Here is a 20,311-nt window from a genome sequence, read left to right as displayed (position 1 = left end):
CCCAAGACCGAGAGACACGATTCTAATGCAAAGGCTATGTTGATGAAGGGTAAACAGGACTTGCTTAATATAGATGAATGCTTCTTTGAGTATTGATTATGTATGTTGGCATTCTACAGTACAAGCTATAACAGTCATGTACTTATACTGATAGACTATGTGAGTATTTCCCTTTCCTCATTTTAGAATTGTAAAGACCCTTACCTGATAGCACCAATAATAAAAATGTTAGCATGAAATGCTAAAAGGAGGGTCTGTTAGATTTGAAATGTTATTTCTGTAATGCATAGAACTGAAACGCCCCTTTTGCTATGCTCAAACTCTGTTCCATGTTAAGTTAGCATTCATGGCGCCATTTTTATTTACTCCATCTTGTTCTGTAACCGAGATCGAGCTTCTGTCTCATGATTCCCGCCTCAGCAGAAAAGCTGCCACTGTGCCTCCAGCTTGTACTTCTCAAGGTTGAAGCTTCGCTGCACTAATGAATGTACTATCTATTGTTGCATCCCTTTTCTGTTAGATAGACTCATTTCCCCCATCTGAGAATGGTAGGCACCGGATGAGTGGCCTTGGGGTCGAGATAGCATTTACCCAGTCCTGTGCCATGGTTCATCCTTCGATGTCTTCTTTGTTCACCATGCTCTGAGCTGGAAAATTCCAGTTTGGGCTGGCCCTTGGAGGTGTTGGAAATGTATAATTTGTGTTCCTATGTAGAAGGGGGTCAGTCCCTCGGCAGTCCTCTGAGGAGACTGGTCAGACCGGGCTCCGCTGCAGCGTATGATTAATAAATGCTTTGGTTTGAATTCTGTCTGACTGACTCTTCATTATTGGAAAGGCAAAGAGGTGGTCACGACGCGACCCGGGTGACCCTATTTGGGACATTTCCTTCACGGAGGCTCCGCTCCTGGGACATCTTCCTTTCCACAAGAGCCAACCTCCTTTCCTCTCTAACTTGTTCCTTCTCCAATTTCAGTTTGGCAAGTTTTTGTTCCTGCTCTAACCTGCCAAGCTCCAGCTTGAGTGTTCTCTCCTCCGGCCTATCTGCCAGCTCCTCTGGGGATAAGTTATTTGACGAGACGCTGCTCCCTGCTCTAGTAACCATCACTGCTGCCAGACGTCATTGGCCCCCTCCACCGACAGTCCCAGATCCAGCTCAGCATCTAGGATCAGCTCCTCGTTGTCCTCAATCTCTTGCTCCTCCACTTCTGGGGTCCAGGCCCCTGAATTACGGCCCCCTGCCTAGGCCCTCGTCGCCTTTTGCAGGTCCACCCTCTTGGTGAAGCCTTTAGTGGACAGGTCGACCCCCGTACAGTAATCCTTCAAATGGCCACGGTGTACGTCTCCAGCTATGCCAGCTCACAACCCATTATGCAGGTGCAGATGCCGTCTCTTCACAGAAACATGGTTTAGCAAAAAATGAAAAAAGCCAATTAAGGAGGTATGAAGAAGAGTTCGGATTGGTCTTCAGTGTAAAGTAGTAGTTAACACCGAAATACTACATGGTATTACACAAACACAAGTCCTAACCTCTCAGCCGATCACCAATGTAAGAAATTGAGTTTCTGGTTGTCAAAGGATGCACAGTGTCCAAGCAGGAACTACAATCTTAGTCGGGGTTAGTCAGATACACACTAAAAGATAACTTGTACCCACCCTCTGGTAGCTTGGCACAGAGCACTCAGGCTTATCTAAAGAGGCCATGTGTAAAGTATTTGTCCAACACAACACACAGTAACACAATGAAAACCCTACAAAATGGATCCACACAGGTATAGATAAATAGATTTTGATTTTATATATTATACAAAACTAAAATGAAAAAAATCCAATAAGAAGTCCAGATATTAATTCTAGAAGATTAAATGCGGTTCGAGCTCTAGCACTTAGAAGCAAACAACGCTTTAAGGGGTTATGTGGCTTTGCGAGACTGGGACAAAGTCAAGAGTTCAGGCTGCCCACAACGGAGCGCAGGTCAGCTACAGGACCCACACAGCGCCCGCTGAGCAAAAGCACTTTAGTCCTTGTTGCATGCACGAGATGCAGGATACGTCAATCCTACTCCCGCAGTTGAAGAGCTGGCTTGTTTTGTTCTAAGCGTTGATGGTGATTGGCATTTCCGAAGACAAGCTTCGGTCCAACAGTGGGTTAATTCAGTAGCCGATGGGCTGGGTTTCTCTGTGAATGTTGAAGGGATGCATCTATCGTCTATCAGTAAAGGCAGCGATGCAATGGTCTAAGTGATGCATCTAGAACCAATGCGCCAAGTTTCTCCATGCTTGTGAGAGCGATGTATCGATCATCCTTCAGTGGTTGTGGCAATGCGACGGTTCCAGTGACGCTGCTCGTCGCAGCAGAGTATGTGTGGATTTTGCTGGAGCAAGTACCTGGAGTCACAATTCAATTCAATTAGTCTTTATTTCGACTTTTGAGTCATAAAAGACACAAACATTTAAAAAAATTACATTTACCAAGCATTAATATTTACAGGAAAGACATCTTTAGAAATTACAAATTGTTAATTCCACAAACAGGGTATTTCATCTTGACCAATAAAAACATAAATAGTATGTTTGGATAAAAATATATTTTTTTTTAAATTGTTAAAAGAATTTCCACAACTCATACCATAATAAAATTGTACGGGCTACAATGCTTTCATTTTGGTACTGCGGATTAGCCACATCCACTTTAAGAATTTTGCTAGTGCAATCACAATAACATCAGAACAATCTGTCTGGAAAATCCTCAGAGCTACTGTCCCAGTCTGAATCCCCTTTTGGATACAGGTTGACCGTATCCATTTAAAACGTGGAGCTTTATACTCTGGGCATTCAAACAGGACGTGAGCTATACTTTCAGTATGTAATATACAAAAGGGGCACAAATGATCATTTTTGCTTGTAGACCATTTACTGGTAACTTGGTTGAGGGGAAGGGTCCCAACCCTAAATTGATGGAATAATTTCCTATCAAAAGGCGATGTGATTAAGTCCCAATATCTCTCATACAAAGGAGTGTGTTTCAGCTCCAGGAAGACCCTGGTAAGCGAAGGATCCGTGTGTGACTGAAACACCTCCTGTGATACCATCGCCCAATAAGCTTCCCTTAACTTAGTTTTTGAGGGGAATATGCTCTCCTGGGGGTTATCCCATAGCTCTCTCATACCTAAGGCCTTAAGTAAAGATTTAACCTTCCTGAACCATAAAATGTTGCCCCCTGTGTCCATGTTGCGTGTTTCCAGCAGAGCTAATGCATAGTGAGAGAGTTCAGGTGTCACCCACAGTCTCCTCCAATATGCTAGAGGTCTATATCTGCAGATGTCCTGTATGCTATTGCACCCCAAATCCAATCGTAGTGGTACAATAGGTGTAGAATGTGGGAGCCCTGTTATACAACGAAGAAATTTGTTATGTGACATTTGCAAATTCGTGATGTCAGAGACCCCCCAAAGTTCTGCTCCATATAACATAGATGATCTAATTTTTGTGTCGTAGATTTTAAGTACTGGGGCCAATGGTTTAGTAGCTGAGGACTTAAATTCTCTGATTAGAACACCAGTCAGCTGAGCATGCTTGGTGTTTAGATGTGACATGTGTGGTTTCCACTGGAGCCTAGAACCTAGTATTATACCCAGATAGCTAAAACTGTTCGTCTGTTCTAGGGGTTCCCCATTCATAAAAACTCTACCCCTTACGTTCTTATTCTTATTCATGACCATGAATTTAGTCTTAGATACATTTACAGATAACCCATGGTCAGTACAGAATTTTTCGAAACAGACAATTGATTTCTGTAGCCCCTCCTGGGTTTTTGATACTAGGAGAGTATCATCGGCAAACATTAGCAAAGGAACCGTGATACCATTCTGTTTGGGAGCGTCTGTATGGGAGTCTTTATAGTATTCAACTACCCGGTTGATGTATAAAGTGAATAATGTGGGTGCCAATACACATCCTTGCCGGACGCCTCTTGCCGTTGGAAATCTATCAGTCACCTGACTCTGGGTACCCCATCTCACCTGCGCATAATTGTCTTCATGTAGGTTGATCAGAACTATAAGCAGTTCTGGGGGCATGCCTTGATCGTAGAGGGCACGCCATAACCTGTCTCGTGGGACGAGGTCAAAAGCAGCCTTTAAATCAACAAAGGCTGCGTAAAGTGAGCCGCCCCCCAAGATCACCCATTTCCAATAAATTGTGGAAAACCTAAAAACTTGATCCACTGTACTGGTGGCTGGTCGGAAGCCAGCCTGAAGCTTGGCCATGACCCCCGATTCCTCTATCCAGTTCTGAATCCTAAGAAGTAACATTCTGGCCACAACTTTCTGGATGCAGGCTATAAGGCTTATAGGCCTATAATTAGCTGGGTCAGTACGGTCCCCCTTTTTATAAATAGGTATGATTTCTGCTCCCCGCCACGTATCCGGCAAAGCAGTGCCTTTTACGATGGCATTTGCCAACAGTGTAATGTACGGGACCCAGACTTCTCTATTGTGCAAAAAGAGATCAGCTGGAATTTTGTCAAGGCCCGGGGCTCTGCCTTTGGGGATTAAATTGAGGGCATTATCAACATCTTTCATATTAAACAAAAGTGTACTAGTAGATAGTGGACGGATATTTGAATCCAAAGCAGTTGATTGGGAGCAATTATCATTGGCAAACTGATTCCTGAAATACTTTATCCATCGTTCTGGAGGGACAAGATTTTCAGGCACTGGTTTTTGGTTCCCTTTACCCCACCTTACCAAGTGCCAGAATGCTGTCATATCTTTTAATTTGCTAGCTTCCAATAATTCCTCCCAATATTTATTATCCCAAGCTTTCTTTGCTTCAAATTGCGTCCTTTTATAATATTTCCTCGCTTCTTGTATGATCTCTCTATCGGTCGATCGTACTGCTGAGGCTAGAGATTTGTACGCTGCCCACGAGACAGGTTATGGCGTGCCCTCTACGATCAAGGCATGCCCCCAGAACTGCTTACAGTTCTGATCAACCTACATGAAGACAATTATGCGCAGGTGAGATGGGGTACCCAGAGTCAGGTGACTGATAGATTTCCAACGGCAAGAGGCGTCCGGCAAGGATGTGTATTGGCACCCACATTATTCACTTTATACATCAACCGGGTAGTTGAATACTATAAAGACTCCCATACAGACGCTCCCAAACAGAATGGTATCACGGTTCCTTTGCTAATGTTTGCCGATGATACTCTCCTAGTATCAAAAACCCAGGAGGGGCTACAGAAATCAATTGTCTGTTTCGAAAAATTCTGTACTGACCATGGGTTATCTGTAAATGTATCTAAGACTAAATTCATGGTCATGAATAAGAATAAGAACGTAAGGGGTAGAGTTTTTATGAATGGGGAACCCCTAGAACAGACGAACAGTTTTAGCTATCTGGGTATAATACTAGGTTCTAGGCTCCAGTGGAAACCACACATGTCACATCTAAACACCAAGCATGCTCAGCTGACTGGTGTTCTAATCAGAGAATTTAAGTCCTCAGCTACTAAACCATTGGCCCCAGTACTTAAAATCTACGACACAAAAATTAGATCATCTATGTTATATGGAGCAGAACTTTGGGGGGTCTCTGACATCACGAATTTGCAAATGTCACATAACAAATTTCTTCGTTGTATAACAGGGCTCCCACATTCTACACCTATTGTACCACTACGATTGGATTTGGGGTGCAATAGCATACAGGACATCTGCAGATATAGACCTCTAGCATATTGGAGGAGACTGTGGGTGACACCTGAACTCTCTCACTATGCATTAGCTCTGCTGGAAACACGCAACATGGACACAGGGGGCAACATTTTATGGTTCAGGAAGGTTAAATCTTTACTTAAGGCCTTAGGTATGAGAGAGCTATGGGATAACCCCCAGGAGAGCATATTCCCCTCAAAAACTAAGTTAAGGGAAGCTTATTGGGCGATGGTATCACAGGAGGTGTTTCAGTCACACACTGATCCTTCGCTTACCAGGGTCTTCCTGGAGCTGAAACACACTCCTTTGTATGAGAGATATTGGGACTTAATCACATCGCCTTTTGATAGGAAATTATTCCATCAATTTAGGGTTGGGACCCTTCCCCTCAACCAAGTTACCAGTAAATGGTCTACAAGCAAAAATGATCATTTGTGCCCCTTTTGTATATTACATACCGAAAGTATAGCTCACGTCCTGTTTGAATGCCCAGGGTATAAAGCTCCACGTTTTAAATGGATAAGGTCAACCTGTATCCAAAAGGGGATTCAGACTGGGACAGTAGCTCTGAGGATTTTCCAGACAGATTGTTCTGATGTTATTGTGATTGCACTAGCAAAATTCTTAAAGTGGATGTGGCTAATCCGCAGTACCAAAATGAAAGCATTGTAGCCCGTACAATTTTATTATGGTATGAGTTGTGGAAATTCTTTTAACAATTTTTTTTTTAAAATATTTTTATCCAAACATACTATTTATGTTTTTATTGGTCAAGATGAAATACCCTGTTTGTGGAATTAACAATTTGTAATTTCTAAAGATGTCTTTCCTGTAAATATTAATGCTTGGTAAATGTAATTTTTTTAAATGTTTGTGTCTTTTATGACTCAAAAGTCGAAATAAAGACTAATTGAATTGAATTGACTGTCTGGGAGGTGGTTTCACCGCCCTGTGACAGGAAACCTATTGTCTAGACCTCCCCTGATGGAGTTTCGTCCAGCAGGAGGAGGCCAGACTCGTGTCTGTGGCTGCAGCATCCATTTTGTGATGCCAGGGCTCTATAAAACTGGTACCGGGTATACCGTTGCGTACCCTCTAGAAGGGTGGGATCAAACCCTGCCACCAGGACTGGCGGGGGGTATCATTCCAAAGTGTTTGACACCAAACACAACATGTTTCGGTGCAGCCATTCCAAAGTTAGTATTTACAGCAAGGTTATAATGCACTTAAGAGTATATGGTCTGGCTGCATCACAGTACAGCCCCAGAGAATAGATTCCGAAGGCTGCAGATGGGTCCTGCTCGTGCATGAGCACTCTCTCACACACAACCAAGCACTCTGCCTTCAGGATTGATAAGGCCTGCCATAGGGGTGACTGGTAGGTTTATATGTGTCGTGATATAAGGTAGATATAGGTAACCTATATCTAAGTAAGGGGTGCATGCACTACCTTACCAGCCTGCAGTAGCAGTCCTGTGGTGTCATTTTGGAAGGCTTCCCAGGGGTGGCATAATAAACGCTGCAGCCCCTGGTAGGCCTCTGGGGTACCAATGCCCTTCGTACCTAAGGTACCATATACTAGGGACTCATACGGGTACCACAGTAACCAAACTGGAGTGTACCTAAAGTACATGGAATCAATTTAGAATGGAAGCAGCTAGGCTGGGGTCCTGGATAGCAGGTCCCCAGCCAGACTAAAGTCGAAAAACAAAAAGTGGGGGTAACCATAAGAAGTAGATTCTACTCTCCTACAGCTATGTTTACAATATAGAAATACCATGTACATACATACATATATACATATTAGTAGGAGTGACAATATAATTAAGGTGTGCCCAGCTTGCTCCTGAATAAAGTGGCTTTCTGACAACAATCAGGCGTCCGTGATAATTCCTTCTGAAACAACAATTTCTGAGTTCATTTTCTCTTCCATATGGAACATCTCCGAATACTGCAGTAATTGCGTAGCCTGAAATTATTGGTCTCCACAGCATCAGTATTTCCAAGAGCAAAATTACTGCAGTAGAATTTCTTAAGATCCAAGGAGGGAAGCAAGAATCAAACAGGAACCAGGTCAGTAGATCTATCAACTGTGGAGATGTTCAACATTGAGCAAAACATTATATTTCAAAGGCATGCAATCCCAAAACATCTTTTAAAACGTCTGTAAAAGTTAGAAGGTAGAGATACAAACCAACTAATTGGATTCTGATTTTAGAACTTGTGTGTACTGTCATTACAAAAATACCTTTTAAGTTATTTTGCTTCTGCTGCCTGGAGTTGAACTGATTAAATATTTTTCTTGTGCTGTGTGCATAGTTAGATGTTTTGCTCTATTGTCATGTGTGCGCACTCTATCAAGCATATAACTATAACAAACTATATCATTTTCATAAACAGAATCAAACATGCATAATAAGCGCAATTGTATTTACCTTTATAACTCTTTATCACCTCTGGGCTCTGAGGCATCACATTATTACACCTGAAACAGCACATAAATCATGTTGGTGTTACAGAGCAAACACAGTTTACAGGATAACATAAGGAATACCACATACAGCCTGTTATTAGAAATTTAGGGCCAGATGTAGGAAGGCTATTACCGGTTGGTAACGGCCGAAATTAATGAATTTCGTCCGTTACCGACCGGTAATTGGCTTTTCTGATGTAGGGGCCGAAATTAAGGATTCGGTCATTTACCGAATCGGTAATTTAAGGAATCGGTAAATTACCGATTTCTTAAATACCGATTCGGTAAATTACCGAATTCCTAATGTAGGGAGCACTTAAATGAGTGCTTATCCCATGTTAGGATTCGTTATTTACCACCAACAACAAGTTGGTGGTAAATAACGAAAACCACCTAAAAAGTAATTTTATGCAAATTGCTTCAGTGCCATGTTGCAGACATACATGCCCTAAGGGCGTGTATGTCTGCAACATGTGCACCCATATACAATTGAGGGGTGCAACAGGGTGTCAAAGTGACACCCTGCCACCCTTCAATGTTTTCCCCCTTTTACCGAATCGGTATTTACTGATTCGGTAAATACCGAATTTTACAGATTCGGTAAAATTTACCGAAGTAAAAAGTAAGTAAAGTCCACATTTGTAAAGCGCACAATCACCCATAAGGGTCTCTAGGCGCTGGGGGCCGTCGGGAAGATTAAGCGAGATATTGCCCAGAGTCACATGGTGCTGGGCTAACCCGCCGCCGGAGCCGGGGATCGAACCGTGGTCCCCAGATTCCAGCGTCAGTCACCCTGGCCGCGGCGCCACACCTCTCCCCGAACAATTACCTACATACTATTTACCTATTCTTAAATTCCGAATCGGTAAAATTCGGTATCTAAGAATAGGTAAATAATATTTACCTACATCTGGCCCATAATCCTGTAATCCCAGGCGCTCCTGTGGACCAGTGCACAGCGCCTGCTACTATTGGCACACGACATTCAAAGCTCCAGTGATCCATGGCAACCCAGTTACACCCCGCTGAGCAGTGGCTATGTGAAAACCCCACTAAAAGCACAGAATACTGAACACACCAGGGCCACGCTGCTTGCAATGACAAAGATTGGCAGCCAATAAAGCCTGTCAATGGGTAAAAAGACACGCTAGATTCAAACTGGTGAAGTTCAATGATTCCTTTTACTTAAATAACCCTCACACACTCTAATAGTGTCATGCTTCATCATCGGGTTCACCCTGACTCCTAAAGGTCAGAGTGGGCTCGGCCAGGTTCCAGGGAGCAGGTAAAAGAATGAGACCAGGGGGCATAAAGATTAAAGATCCTCCAGCTCTCTCCAACGTATCCCTTTATTAGTGGAGAAGTTGGGGATGTTAAAAAGAATATCAAGAGTGAATTAGGATTTAATGGTCCTATGGCCCTATACCAACATGTTTCAGCCCTATTCTATGGCCCAGGAGGGTCCAGGGCTTTCATCAGGGTGATTTAAAATCACCTCCTTGGTGTGCGCGCGTTAAGCGGTGTTTAGTTCATACACAACAGATGCATGTAACTGACTACATCGAGGGGCAAAGTGTATACTTTCTTTTTTGTGTCCAACCTGTAATCAAAAAGGCCATATTAACACCGGTGTTCATGGTATTTTTCATTAGTATGAAATGGCCTGTGCGTTATATTGAATCCCATTGTGTGATGTATATATTATAGCATACAACACCCAGTGCATCTTCACGTTGAGGTTAACTAAACCCCTCTGTTATCAACAGAGTGCCTGGACATGAGCCATTCTCACCAGGACACCTGTAGCAATACATATGCGGTAAATACTCACTAATTCAGCCAGAGTCAATAGTGTATTGCTCGTACATCATATCATCTTAAGCACAACAGCCACAACAGTGAATGCCTTTTCCAAATACAAACACCCGCTTCCAGTTAGAGCTGAAGCCGCCCTTATCGGTCACAACACGCCTCATGAGTGAGGTATGTTTAATGATGGTTTAAAATCCACCCCCATCAATCCCGCCCTGGTAACACACAGACTAATACATGCTGCACTCACCCATTGGGGTTGAAATTATCGCCTCTCGGCAGAGGGTGGAGACGGGGGTTGCCCTGCAAACACACTCTTTTTGTTTACAATGGAGATTAAAGATGCGAGACAAACCAAAAGTGAGGCCGAGAAAATGCACACATTGCACGTGACCAGCAAAACCATTCCCGAGCCACTCCGCATACACACACAGACTCACTTCATCGAGGGTCCGACCCTGCGGCCCTTCCTATTTGGGTCCCCTGCTCCCGGCTTGCTCTTACCAGGGGCCGGTGAGCGAGTGTTTTATGTACAGACAAAACTGCTTAAGATGATATGATGTACGAGCAATACACTATTGACTCTCGCTGAATTGGGCTGAGGATTGGAATAAGGCTTTTAAGCACCCAAGAGAAGGACTGAAAGGAAGCCGCAGGGGACTTGAAGCATTCGCTCCTAGAATGAGCACTTAGTAACCTGGGCAGAGGTTTGAGGATTGAAACGAGGCTTCCAGAGACCCCAGAGGATGGACAGGAGGGAGGACAAGGAAGACTGGAGAGAGATTAACAGGTCTAGGAGCAGAGTTGAGGATCACAATGAGGTTTATGAGAACTGGAGGAGACTTCTTCAGATCACAAGGAGCCATCTGGATAAAGTACTTAGCTTTAACCAAATTATAATGATATTTGGAAGCACAAAACAGATGTTTTAAGAATTGTCATGATTAGGAAATTCTGACCCAGTTGTTGGGACATCTTGAATTGTGTCAAATAAAAGGACAATCTCAGCCAAGTCAGAATTTGAGATTTGTAGCAACAAGAGTAGGAAGAATATTACCAGCAAGGCTCAGGGTTGTAAAACAGCAGGCCACTGGAAGAGCTGGACACCGGGCCTGTGGAGCCTGTGGCACAGATTGGGGATGGAGCTCAGGAGACACAGGTCAGAGAAGAGGTAGAGCTAGAAAGTTTCTGGGGCTATTCAGGCAGAGTCCGCTGGAAACAACGTTCAGAAACAACTTGCCGAGCAGCGTTTGAGTGTTCTGAGGTTCTTGCTTGCCATACTAGTTTGTGCCTGGCTGCGCTCTCATTTGTTTCATTTTATAATTTGATTCCTTCGTTTTAGTTTATTTGGCTTTTGTACCTGTTGTTCCCATTTTATCTTTTCTTTACAGCAAAGGGTTTGATGGTTTTGTCCCTGTCACCCTTGGGCTCAAGATCACCTATTGTGTGGATAAGCAGCAAAGGCCTAAAACTGGTTAATTTGCACATGGAAGTGGGAGGGTGCTGATCTGGAGTTAATCGTATGGTCGGATATGTTTCAAACTACTTGCCCTGCAGTGTGATTACTTTCCGATCTACGAGTCTGTGCCTTAACTATTCATCTGAATTCAGTGATTGTGACACTCACCCTCTGGGGCCCACTGAGTCCCGTGTGGATCTTCATCTCTCCACCCTATCCCCTCTTTCCCCTTTTGAGAATATCCTTGGAAACTGTTTTTCAAAGGCCTTTTTGAGCGATATGTGACAAGAAGTTTGGGATTGGCATCGAAGACCAGCTGTGCACAATCCCTAAGCCTGACAGAAAACTTGACGGGGCTTTCCAGGAATGCAATGAAGTTTGCTGAGGCTCATGACACTTTTTATAAGACTTGTGGTAGGTTAACAAAATTTAAAGAAGCTTTATGAAGATAGAAGTTCATTTGTGCTGGATAATTCAATTATTTAATCACTCAAACAAGTTTCCAGAGGATGTGAGTGAGTTTTCTGAGGAGTCAAGGATGTTTACAGGGGACTCAGCAGAGATTTCTGAGATCTCAATAAAGTTTTATGAGGATCGGAAGATTTCTTAAACAAAATGAAGGGTTTGAAAGAACGTGTGGTTATATTGTGGCTTCTGAGACCAGGGAGAATAGTGCAGGTACAGTTTAGATCTTTCAAAGTACTGGACCTAACTTTCTGAGGACCATATGTGAATAGTATTCTTTTTACAAAATTAGTTTTTTTACATACTTCTTTTGCAGGATAGGGATTTGTGAGCTCAGCAGTGGACTTTGCCCACTGCAGCAGCAAGGCATGCTTCTTACACACTGAGAGAGAGGAGGATAATACATCAGCCTTACCTGCTCAGGGTGCTCTTGACATCCTGCAAAACAGAGAAAGAAATACAAGGAGATCAGTTTCCACATAAGATGTTAACATTTAGTATTACTTTAGGAGTGAAATGTGTTTGGAAATCTAAGCTTCATTGAACTCTTCTATCTCTAGTTAAAATACATTGGGAGCAGCCCCCTAATCCTCGAACAAAGCCTGATATTCTGTCGGCACAGGCGGTGATATCCTGAATGGAAATCCCAAGACACAGAACAATCTGTAATATTCTGAATGGGGTCACATGAGACAGCAGAGGCTGTGATAATGTGAGTACTTTAAAAAGGGTCTCTACCCCTGAAAACCCCAAGGGTTCACCTTTTCACCACTGGTCCTTGAACTCTCCTATGATGAAAGTCTTCCTAAAGAGGTCTCACCCACTGTAGTCGCTGTTAAAATGGAATTAGGAGCTGCAACCTATAGAGCCTGCCTTTTAATATATGGCCAGCTAAGTCTGAACAGTTAGGGTAAGGGGCTCTTGGTAGGTTGCAGAAGACATGTATAAAGACTGTTTGTGCATTATGAGTATTGCATGTGTGGATTAGGGTGCGAGTGGAACGTGTCTGTTGTGCGTTAACCTAAGGGGATAGAATTGTGTATCTGCTGTGTGCCAATGCAACCCAAGACCGAAAGATGGAAAAAGCCTGCCAAACAAGGAGGTATGTTATGGGTATATTAAAGTCCTTTGAAGCTGATCAGGCTCCTATGGAAGGAAGGAGGGAGACAGGTGCCGCTTAAAAGTGCCCGGACAGCCCGGACCACTTCCTGCTTCATTCTTCTCCAGAATTGTTGCTGTGGACAGTTTTGTGTAGCAGCTGAGTTGGAAGGTCTCTCCCTCTTTTGTGTCTTTGTATCAGATTCCAAAAAACAACAAGTGATGGACTGAATGTGGATCAATGTCACACACTCCCCCAGTCAAAAGATCTGGGCCCAAATCCATCGTTTTTTTGCACTCCACACCACCCTGGGTCAGATAATGGCTTTATGCAAATCAGCTCTGACCCTGTTGCCCCATGGGAACAGTCCAGTCCGAACTACAACAGCCATATCTTTCCCAGACCGGAATCAAGCATCCGAGGACCGGACCGGTTTCGAGGTAACACCTCTCTTCAGCCCGGCTAGCTTGACTCCAAGTGGTGTGGAGTGCCTGGGACCCACGTCTGGGCATCCCCAGCGCACTTAGGGCGGCAATTGCAAAAAACAACAAGTGATGGACTGAATGTGGATCAATGTCACACACTCCCCCAGTCAAAAGATCTGGGCCCAAATCCATCGTTTTTTTGCACTCCACACCACCCTGGGTCAGATAATGGCTTTATGCAAATCAGCTCTGACCCTGTTGCCCCATGGGAACAGTCCAGTCCGAACTACAACAGCCATATCTTTCCCAGACCGGAATCAAGCATCCGAGGACCGGACCGGTTTCGAGGTAACACCTCTCTTCAGCCCGGCTAGCTTGACTCTAAGTGGTGTGGAGTGCCTGGGACCCACGTCTGGGCATCCCCAGCGCACTTAGGGCGGCAATTGCAAAAAACAACAAGTGATGGACTGAATGTGGATCAATGTCACACACTCCCCCAGTCAAAAGATCTGGGCCCAAATCCATCGTTTTTTTGCACTCCACACCACCCTGGGTCAGATAATGGCTTTATGCAAATCAGCTCTGACCCTGTTGCCCCATGGGAACAGTCCAGTCCGAACTACAACAGCCATATCTTTCCCAGACCGGAATCAAGCATCCGAGGACCGGACCGGTTTCGAGGAAACACCTCTCTTCAGCCCGGCTAGCTTGACTCCAAGTGGTGTGGAGTGCCTGGGACCCACGTCTGGGCATCCCCAGCGCACTTAGGGCGGCAATTGCAAAAAACAAGTGATGGACTGAATGTGGATCAATGTCACACACTCCCCCAGTCAAAAGATCTGGGCCCAAATCCATCGTTTTTTTGCACTCCACACCACCCTGGGTCAGATAATGGCTTTATGCAAATCAGCTCTGACCCTGTTGCCCCATGGGAACAGTCCAGTCCGAACTACAACAGCCATATCTTTCCCAGACCGGAATCAAGCATCCGAGGACCGGACCGGTTTCGAGGTAACACCTCTCTTCAGCCCGGCTAGCTTGACTCCAAGTGGTGTGGAGTGCCTGGGACCCACGTCTGGGCATCCCCAGCGCACTTGGGGCGGCAATTGCAAAAAACAACAAGTGATGGACTGAATGTGGATCAATGTCACACACTCCCCCAGTCAAAAGATCTGGGCCCAAATCCATCGTTTTTTTGCACTCCACACCACCCTGGGTCAGATAATGGCTTTATGCAAATCAGCTCTGACCCTGTTGCCCCATGGGAACAGTCCAGTCCGAACTACAACAGCCATATCTTTCCCAGACCGGAATCAAGCATCCGAGGACCGGACCGGTTTCGAGGTATCAGATTCCATCAATGCATACCCACCTCTACTCCCAGTTACTGCCACGTCTGAGCAAACACAAACTTTGGCCTGACCATTCTGGGTAAATAAATACATTATCAGGAACTGTATGAAACCAGCTCCTGAGATGGATCTCTAGGGCCCGCATCTATTCATTGGTTGTTATAATTCACAGGAAAGGGCTGTTACTTTCTGGTGAGAGATTTTTAACTATTGTGATTGGACTATCCTAACAACCAATGAATTCACAGGAAAGGGTTGTTCCTTTCTGGTCCAAATGTGTTTCTGGACCATTAAAGTTGTTGATGCAGGGTGATTGGTTATGTTAACCAAGGTGGATGATGTAAAATGTTTTTATAGAATCAGTGTTGTCTACAAAGATTCAGAAGAAGGTCAGTGACGGTGGTGGCAAGTCGTATTATTCATTCTGAGCTTACAGGTCAGTGGCGAAAAGCATGAATTATATTTTGCTTGCGTCGTGGTTTGGGTGCTGTAACCCAATTTATTGGCTAGTAGTTGGATCTGTTTGTAGTCTTTGGTTTTTATGCGCTTGGGATTGCTCCTTTTTGGTACGTATAGGTCAAGATTCGTGATTTTGAAGAGGATTAACGCATATATAGAGGGGGAGACTGTTACTTCTTTGAAGTGGATAACTTTATGGTGTTATAGCAGTTTATGATTTTCTAAGGGACTCTATGATGGATATCAAGTTGTGATTTGGAGTATTTAAACTTTTTTGGAAGGTAAATATCTTTTTCCTTTTTATTTTGCAGAACCCAATGGGGTGTGGATATTAAGCTGTGATAGATATATAAGGTCATCGGGTATTTCCCTACAACAATGAAGGAGCAGAACGAGTGTTCCAAGTGAGGAGTTGAACATTTTTTACCCTTATCATAAAAAATATTAATAGAATTTGTAGCTAATAGGTCTTTTTCCAATAGGAATATATTTTTTTTTATTAAATGTAAAAATCTTTTTTTGATGTTAATATGAATCCTGTACATCTTAATATGTTTTTTTAAATCTAGGTATTTCGTGGATAATTGATTGATTTTACACTTAGACTTCGCTGTGACATTGCTGTAATGAAATACATTAAGTAAGGTTATTGGATTAGATATCCGAGTTTAGGACGTGATAAATTATTAATGAACTATTCACTAGAAAGGTGTTGCATATACCACTCTGATTTGGTAGGATAAATAATGAAATTTAATTTTTTCAATAAAATTGGGAATTGGTGATTGTATGTCTTTTTATAGTGAAGTATGTGTTTGTATGTTATAGGAAAACAATGTGCATGTAATAAGTGATGCAAAGTATTGTTTTAAAATATGGTTCGTATGTAAACGTTGTTCGGTGTGACCCTGTGTGTGTAAGCTGTAAAACTGTTTATACATTGTAATGAATTAATCATTTATTTTGTTTGATGTGTTTTTAGATATGTTTGTAAATGTACATATGTACATTTTCTTTGAGCCCTGATGAAGTCCTCTCGGAGGAAGAAACGCATTGGCTGGGCGTTTCTTCGATGTATTGAAGAATAATAAAGAGCATTGTTTTGAGACTCGGCACTCAGCCCGTCTCTATTTAATCTCTATGTTCAGCCGCTTGCGGCAGTGGCTAAAGAGTGGGACCTTACGTTGGTATCATATGCTGATGATACTCAGCTGGTCATCACTCTTGCTGAAGGGCCATCGACATCGTCCACGAGATTTAGAGACGGGATGGCTGCAGTAGCTCAATGGATGGCTGATAATTGCCTGCAGCTTAATGCAGGCAAGACAGAGGTTTTGCTTGTGGGGAAGAACATCGCCCTCTGGAATGAGCACTGGTGGCCGACCTCACTGGGCACTATGCCAGCATCTAAGTCACTAGTCAAAAACTTGGGAGTTTGGATGGACTCCTCGCTTAGCTTTCAGACCCACACCAAGAGAGTGGCAGCTACTTGTGTGGGTTTGTTAAGAGGCCTTAATCCCATTCTGAAGTTTTTTTTACTCTAAAGTGCGTCAGCTCATTGTCCAAGCTACCATTCTATCACACCTGGACTACGCCAGTGTGCGGTTTCTGGGCGCAAATAAAGCCGAGATAGCGCGATTTCAGAGAGTCCAGAACTCGGCAGCAAGAACCTTGGTAGGACTTCCTCGCAGGTGCTTGGCCAGAGCTACGATCAGAAAGCTGCACTGGCTTCCGATCAATTCCCGAATTCAGTTTAAAGCTCTCTGTCTGGCGTTCAAGATTCTTAAATCCGGGAGCCCAGATCTCCTGCGTCCTCTTTTGACTCCGTATGAGCCCCAGTGTAGTCTGCGTTCACTAGGGCAACATCAAGTGATTGTACCTCGGACCAAACTCTGTCGCATGGGTGGTCGCTCCTTTCGGGTGCTGGCGGCCAAGCTCTGGAACTCCCTGCCGGCTGAACTTGCTTACCTTCCGGAAAGCCATCAAAACCTTCCTGTTTTCTTCATCATGGGGATGTACAACCTAGGTTGGCCAGCTACTAACTGTTCAGTACCTTTTGATCTACCAGCGCCGGGACGCCTCTTTGCTGGGGCAGCTGTCGCGCTTACAAAACTATTAAACATAACATAACAGACTTCATACCACTGCTCTGATGTTACTTTGATATTGGAGAAGAGAACATTGATATTGTCACCATTGAACTATGTGCACTTCGTGAAAGGAGGAGAGAATAAACACAAAGACCAAACTCTCCAATACAATTGTTGGACTCTTGACGCACTCCCTTTTGTGTGTTTTTTCTGTTTTATTGCCCTTTATATTGGGAGATGTTACTGGCATGCTTGCAACATCGCAGGCAGAATCGACCTGTATACTGGGATGGGTTAGTGACGTGCATGTGACACCGTAGGCTGAACTCAGCTTCATATTGGGCTATTATATGCTCACAAAAGGGCTTTTGTGTACCAGGGAATTCACAAGGTGCTCTGCTAACAAGTGGACGCAATGGTTAGAGGTGTGGAAAGGTTAAAGTGTGGTGCAACTGGGTGAGGGGATGAGCCCTATAACCCGCCAATTATGTGATGGAAAATACCAACACTAATGCAAAATTATGACTGGATACCCATGCACACAACAGTAAGTATAGACAAGTATGTCAGTGTGGACAAATATACATTGAGAGAACAAAAGCCAACAAAAATGCAATAGGAATCTTATATGGTGCGGGAAACAGATGAGTCTCTTTTAATTCTCAAGCAAGCCATCCGACACGTGTTCCAACAGACCTTCAAAAACTCTTTCATCGTTGTATACAGGTATGACAAGTCTACCACTTTTCCACAAGGTCCCCTGAAAACGTTTGCACAGAATACTGGCATGTGTTAGAATCCTTAGTACACCCTACTTTTTCTTTCTTTTCCGTGTTCATCCACATATAGAACTCACGTTTCTGTGGCAAACAAACCCTTCTTTTCTTTTGGCATCTTCTTGTGTCTCCTACTTTCCTGTCCCGTTCCCCCGTCGCTCCCACACAAACCCACCTACACTCATTTCGTGTGCAATAGTACACTTCACACTATGGTCCTTTTCAGGTTTTGGGGTTTCCCACCATTACAAATTCACTTTTTAATTTATCAAACAACGCGTATCTACATCATACTATATGTACCATCACTGTACTTTGTATCTTTCCCAGCCCTGAGGAGACGCAGAAATACCCTTCCACTGCGACAAAACACGTGTCAGCTGGCTCGCTTGAGAATTAAAAGAGACTCATCTGTTTCCGCACCATATAAGATTCCTATTGCATTGTTGTTGGCTTTTGTTCTCTCAATGTATATTTGTCCACACTGACATACTTTTCTATACTTACTGATGTGTGCATGGGTATCCAGTTATAATTTTATATTGGGATATGTTACTGGCGTGCATGCAGCACCGTGGCTGGACGGACCTTTATGTTGGGATAGGTTACGAACGTGCATGTAACACTGTAGGCTGGACTGACCTTTATATTCGCATCGGTTACTGGGGTGCATGCAACACTGCAGGCTGAACACACCTTTATATTGGGATAGGTTACTGGGGTGCATGCAACACTGTATGCTGAATTTATCTGTATATTGGGATAGATTACTGACATGCAAGAACCATGCAGGAAGAACTAACCTGCATATTGGGATGTGTTAGTGGCATACACACAACCAACATTGTAAGCAAGATTTGCGGCGGGTATTGTGAAGGGGTCCAATCTCCATCGATATCTTTGCTTTTTCTTGTGGTCCTGGACCCAGGCACCGTCTTGTATCTTAAATTCACATTCAGAGTTAAAGATATAAAGGAGGCTGTGAGGTCGCTTTGAGATGCTCCGGATACGGTTCCTCGTGGTCTTCAGTGAGAGCAATACAAGGGACTCTCAGGGTTTTTCATCCAGTCTGTCTAAAGATTCCTCGAGAGGTCACATTAACTGGCTACGGACCACCATTCTAACAGGAGGCAAGAGTTTCCCTATCTTTGAGACCGAAAAGTCTCCCATTTCCTCTTGTAAGCGTTGAAAAGAAACTGTAATCCACATTTTTATCTACATGGATGGTGGCTTTGAGTCCCAAATTTGGTCACCCCGGGCAACATGGATTCATTATCAGACAAGGGTCTATAGCGAGCACCAGCTTGGCCACGCCCCTTCTCAAGTGAGTCAAGTGATAAACAAACATGCCGCTAAAATGTTCCTAGAAACAGAAATGGCTTTTAGGCTAACGTTATTAGGTCAATAAAATTTCTGTCCCAACATTGACGGGCATGGTCAGAATAAACAAATTCACCTTAGACTGTTTCAGAATTGGGCATGGAACCAGAGAATGAATGGATTGAGCTGCTTTTGCACCACAATACAACCCTTCAGTGTGATTTATCAAGCCACGCAAGACCAGCTTCCGTGGCCCTGAGCGGCTTGATAGATCCACATCAAAGCAACGCAGCACACATCGCTGCGTTGTTACTCTGCCCCAAGGAGGCCAGTGCGGAAACCCGTCAGCACCCGTCCGTCGCCAGGAGCCAGAACCCCTGCCTCCCTTACATCAGAACTGAGGGACCCCCAAGAATCACTTACACTTCTGAAGCCTTACATAAAATTGACAACTTATATTTCTAATCAAATCAATCAGGCCGAAAAATTTTCCAAAGTGCTATTTAAAGTGCTTAACGCTTTCATAAACCCTAGACTTTCCTCTCAGGAAATATATGCGTCACAAGCACTTTGTGATTCTCTGTCGAACCACTTTGAAGACAAAATCAAAGTGATCCCTCAGACCTCCCCTAGCCTGTCTGAGCAAGCATGTGTGGAGATTAATTTCATCCCGCCCCACTCGGACAGCGCCACCAGGTTAAGAAAGTTTCATGCTTTCTCACCGGAGACAATTCAGAAAGCTCTTGCATCAGCATTGCTGGAGGCACAAAGAGGAGAAATACCTTTATTTTACCGTCGTTCTGCAACACACATAGAAAGAGGAAAAAGCCTCCTCTGAAGGTTTCCCTTCCTGCACAGAAAT

The 20,311-nt window shown here is 43.8% G+C and overlaps 1 protein-coding gene across 1 annotated transcript in view; it reads right to left on the bottom strand.

The window, feature by feature from the left end:
- Positions 1-20,311, bottom strand: part of LOC144754146 (E3 ubiquitin-protein ligase TRIM39-like) — a 116,833-nt gene that overhangs the window by 63,720 nt on the left and 32,802 nt on the right. Inside the window, exons 4-5 of the mRNA XM_078641726.1 lie at positions 12,344-12,366; positions 8,155-8,204 (exon numbers count right to left, since the gene is read on the bottom strand). Of these exons, the coding sequence (XP_078497852.1) occupies positions 8,155-8,204; positions 12,344-12,366 (73 nt within the window). The remainder of the gene's footprint in view (positions 1-8,154; positions 8,205-12,343; positions 12,367-20,311) is intronic.

Source organism: Lissotriton helveticus, chromosome 5_1 (genome assembly GCF_964261635.1).
Source record: "Lissotriton helveticus chromosome 5_1, aLisHel1.1, whole genome shotgun sequence".
Taxonomy (NCBI): Eukaryota; Metazoa; Chordata; class Amphibia; order Caudata; family Salamandridae; genus Lissotriton; species Lissotriton helveticus.
This window is presented reverse-complemented; position numbering and strand designations above follow the sequence as displayed.